The 4,897-nt window shown below is 43.1% G+C and overlaps 1 protein-coding gene across 1 annotated transcript; it reads right to left on the reverse strand.

The window, feature by feature from the left end:
* Positions 1–1,558: 1,558 nt before the first annotated feature.
* LOC134484328 (Y-linked testis-specific protein 1-like) lies at positions 1,559–2,614 on the reverse strand. The gene is made up of 2 exons (XM_063280633.1): positions 1,719–2,614; positions 1,559–1,639 (listed from the first exon to the last, which is right to left on the reverse strand). Exon 1 carries the CDS (start codon positions 2,512–2,514, stop codon positions 1,720–1,722), a length of 795 nt encoding a protein of 264 aa, XP_063136703.1. The 5' UTR covers positions 2,515–2,614; the 3' UTR covers positions 1,559–1,639; position 1,719.
* Between the last annotated feature and the right edge of the window lie 2,283 nt (positions 2,615–4,897).

Consider the following 4,897-nt stretch of genomic DNA (forward strand, 5'->3'; position numbering starts at 1 on the left):
TTCAAGTCCTACAATGAGAAACTTATTCTTGAGAGAAGAAACAGCAATGAATGAGTAGAAGGTAAGGTTGCCTACAAAGAAACACTTGGAGTGTAGATGTGGCTCAGAGAGTCCCCATGGAGTGCACAGGGGCTTCTCAGGAGGAGAGAGCTACATGGTCAGGAACCGCAAAGCATTTTAACGTCACGGCAAATGGCATAGGAGAGATCAGCACCTCTGCATTGGATGCACCATCAAGAGTTTTCTGAGGATAAGCTTTCATGTGAGTAGAAGATGGGAACTTCCTGGGGCTAGATAAGGTAAAAGGGCCCAGAGGTCTGTAGGAAGCCATCCAGACGAAGGAGAGTCAGGCAAGATAAGCCAGTGCAGGAGCCCTTTGTGGTCATCTAGGGGCATTCAGAAGAGACCTCAAAAATATTACAGGATCCAACAGAGTCTAACAGTGCTCAGGGAAGCTAAACAAAGGATCCACGTAATACCTGACATAAGCTCAAGGCATCCTCATGTTCTTTTTTAAATTTCTTTTTACTGATCATACAAAATAATGGGCTTTATGGCACTTTCAGGAATCGATAGATATAAACTTAATTTGGCATTCACTATTCTTGAGTTATCCTCGTCAAAATGTCCTCTGGGGAAGCCACCACCTCACATCCACCCTCTGTAGTGATAGCTTGGCTGTTCTTTAAGGAAGCAAAGAGACCAATATGGATGTGGCCCAATTTCAACTCATTCGAGACCCTTTCTGTTCTTCCTGGGTCTCCTGCTTCACTTTTTGAGAACTCCATCTTGGAATTCCTTCGTCCCTCCGTATCCTCAACTCCCACATGTGTTCTTTAGTCTTTCTTCCACATCAACATCAATTTATTCTTTCTTACCCTCATCCTGGTCTCTCATCTGCATGTGAAGGTTGGATTTATTTAAAAAGATGACTTTAGGGGCCTTCAGAGATAACCAATGGATTAAGAGCTCATCTGCTTTGAAAGAGGACTGGGATTTGTTGTTTGAGCTCATGTCCGATGGCTCCCAACCACCTTTAATATCAGCTCCAGGGGACCTGACTATTCTTGTCACTGTGGTCTCCTGTATTCATTCCTTGCCCTGCCCAGATAAATAAAAATAATACATCTACATATGAGAAACAGGTTTCATTAGGTTTTGTTAGTCAAACAATCCCTGATCTTCTCTGATTCTGAGTCTGCTTGGATCAGTTTATTGGGTTTCTCCTTGAGTTCCAAACCACCTCTCTGTTACCTCCCACTCTTTCCCCAACTATCTGTTTCTCCCTCAAACTTCCCCTCAGAGAGTCTATCTATTTCTGGCCCCTCTCCACTGCTTCCTAAACATCCATCTTTTTTTTTTCCTTGTGCCATCCCTGCTCCTCTAAGCCTTATCTCCAGTTTTTTCCTCTCCCTAAAGAGCAGACCAGCTCAGTCCTGTTTGTTTTAGTGTATGTGACATTAGACTTACTGTTCACAGCCTTGAACTTTCCGGCTTCCTCTCAATGTTCCATCCACCACAGCCAGTCTCCTCCACAAAAGTGTGCATACACAACATGTCACATCACACATTTTAATTTTTAGAGCAAAAACAAATTCCACTGGAAAAGATACTGGGGTTGTCAAAGGCCATTGGGTATCTGAAACACAGAAAAACAAACATTTTCACCCCAATCCTATAAATTCCCCATATATGTCCCCTCACTTTGTGAATTTCACCTTAACGGATCTTTTCCATCAGATTATAGACATAGATGTGGACGTCGCCATCAAACTTGATGAAGTACACGGAAGGCTTGGCTAGAACTTGGTAAATGACTTTGCCGATCTTTTTGGACCCGTCACTTCTGGTGAATTGCACACATTGACCTGTTAAGATGTCGCTGCCAACTTCTGACTTCACCTCTGCTGGCGAAACCTCTGGAATGATACGGAGATTACCTTCTGTGTAATCATCCAGGAGTTGATAGATATATAGGACTTGATCTTTCTCATAAGTGATGTAAAACCAGTCCTTCATGATTGGAACCTGGGCTAGGACCACCCCCCTCCAGTTGTCCTTAGAGCCATGTTTGCCCTCAAATTTATGCTCCACAGCACGGCCAACCATGGCACTTGCGAGATGGGCGTCTTTCACTTGAGGAAACACAACTTTGTGAGTCAAGACCTTAAGCTTTAAAATCCTCTCATCACTGTGAAGTGCCAGTCCATAGACACAATCAACTCCATCATACTTGACCAGATAGAGAGAGGGATTTGTTGGCAATTGATCTAGAACTATGGCCTTCCATTGGGTGACGGGCTCATCACCTTCCTTCCATCCGTGTGAAATTCTGCACCCCACAATGTTCCCCAGGGACTGGGGAGAAGGCCTCTTCCTCTTCCGCTTCTGGAAGGATGGTGTGCTCATCCTCCTCACAGACACCCTCTTCTTCTTGGCTGTAGACCTTGTGTGGTAGGCCACGGTACTCCTGGTCCACTGTCTTGTGGCTATTGTTCTGCGTTCAGGCTTCATACTTTCCCATGGCCTGGGTTTGAAGAGCTCACCTGCTTAAACCAGAGACAAAGCTGGTACCTCTGTCATATGAGTACCTGCAATAACAATGGGGGTGGGGTTGGGGAGGGTGCTGGACCAAGGCTCTTGTCTATGAGAACTTAGGAGCAGGTGAGAAAGGCGATGGTAAACAGGTTTGAGCCTCTCAATCTAATGCTGTCATAATCAGAAGTTCATAGAAGTGCTGGGCAATGGTGGAGCACACCTTTAATTCCAGCACTCCAGAACCAGAGGGAAGCAGACCTCTGTGAGATCAAGGGCAGGCTGGTCTACAGAATTAGTTCCAGGATAGACAAAACTACCCACAGAAAAACCCAATCTCATAAATCAAAATCTAAAGTTCAAAGGAAAATGAAATAATGGTTCTCTACAGCTCAGAATAACATATTTAGACATATTTCTTCAGCCCGAGGCACTTTGCCTATGCTGAGGAACATCTCCTTGAATGGCTAGGTCAGTGTGGGATTAAGTATCCTTGTCCCCACTTTAAGCAAGCAGAACAGAGAAAGGATAGCAAAGGAGCCAGAAGGGTGGCCACACCCCTTCTCTACCCTCTAACTATGAGCTATTTGGCAACATCCACAAGTATCTGCCCAGAGACAAAGCACAGCAGTCCACTGGCTTTCTCTACTGTGCATCCTGACCCAGCCCCAGGTTTATTCCCCGAAGCTGTTGCAATTTCGACCGCAACAAGAGTCTTTTGTGTAGGCAACAATAGCCTTTTAGAAATAATATCTACTGGGGTTGGGATTTAACTCAGTGGTAGAGCAGTTGCGTAGCAAGCACAGGGCCCTGGGTTCCTCACCTCCATAAAAAAAAAAAAAAAAAAAAAAAAAAAGAAATATTTTCTCCAAAAATACACAGGCACAGAGAGGAGCTTTGGCATTTTAGTAGAATTTTGAATTAGATATTGTTAGCAAAGAATAATAAACTCCGGAGACTGACTAGCCTAGACCATCTGCCTAGCTCTCAAACGTGGAAGACATTGGAACGTAAGGTTACTTGCTGTACGAGGGAAAACTTTTAGCTTTCTGTGCTACAAGGGTCCCAGTTATCTTCATAAACGTATTTACAAAAAGAAAATGTCCTAGTCGTCCAGATTCTGTCTTCTGAAACCGGTCAGGCACCAATAGGTTGTTGAACAGTTGTGGGGTTCAGGAGCTGAACTAGCTTTCACACCCCGCTCCAAAGATAGTGAACCCACCTTCAAAATAGTCTAGCGCCTCCAAGTGGAAGAGATGCGCAACCTCCGCCCTTGTGCTCTGTGACATCATCCAGGCTCTGCTTATGTCATAGAACCCCTCCCAGGCCAGTTCCTTCCCTAGTTACGCTTAGAAACTTCCAGCATCTAGGTTTTAGCTTCTCATGTAGCCTCCTGGTGAACCAAAATAAAGTCCCCACCCAAATATTCTGATGACTCGAGTCACAGTCTGCCCAAGTAGCTCTTTTCATGCTTTTTATTTTTCTGAAAAACTCTTTGGTTTCTGAGTCACCAACATCCTTGGTGGTTATTTTCCCAGCTCCTATGTTTTCTTTGGTTAACTTTAAGTTATTCTCCGTATCAGAAATATTGCTAGGCTCTCTTTCCGAGGCAGCACACAGGATAGAACAACAAAATTAGCTCTATCAAAACCCACAATTAGAGGAGGGCCATTTTTATTGAAACAAAGCTGGAATTTGACAAGATTAAATACCATGTATTGAAGACAATGGCAATCATGAATTATGGATTATTTGCAAAGAGCGAGGAAAAATTAGCTCCTGGACCTGCTTCCAAAGTCGGAATAAACTTATCACAAACCCAATATCAACCAGTCATATTTTAAATGTCTTTAAAATTTATCAGCACTTCTGATTACAAGGAATTTATTAGATCAAATGCAGTAAAACAGGATGAAATAGATGAGGTAATTTTGTTTTTGAAATATGGGTAGACAGAATACTGGATCCAGGTAAGTATGGAATTTACCTGTAAATTACAGGCCACTTTAATTGTTTGTGTCACATAGTTCTTCAGATCTTCAAAAGGATTCTTTTCAGAACCCTCCCCTGTCCCCACTACACTCTGACCATCCCTTCCCTCTTCCCAATAATTCCCTTCCACTTTAACATTATAATTTTTTTAAATGTACTTAGAGCTTAACAACTTATGGCAGGTTTTCAAAATCTGTCCAATTTTCTAAGTGCACCGTCTTCTTTTTCTCCTTCTATCGTAGTTTTAAGCACATTTTCTTTCACACTTTGAGTTTTACTCTCTCTCTGCTCTTATGACTACTCTGCCATTATGTGACTGTTGGTCGACTATGTGGCTGACCTCAATGTGGGGTTAACTCAAATGACATGA

Source organism: Rattus norvegicus, chromosome Y (genome assembly GCF_036323735.1).
Source record: "Rattus norvegicus strain BN/NHsdMcwi chromosome Y, GRCr8, whole genome shotgun sequence".
Lineage (NCBI taxonomy): Eukaryota > Metazoa > Chordata > Mammalia > Rodentia > Muridae > Rattus > Rattus norvegicus.

Excerpts from the sequence above, each read along its gene's own strand:
- LOC134484328 (XM_063280633.1), bottom strand. The coding sequence starts at position 2,514 with ATGAAGCCTGAACGCAGAACAATAGCCACAAGACAGTGGACCAGGAGT.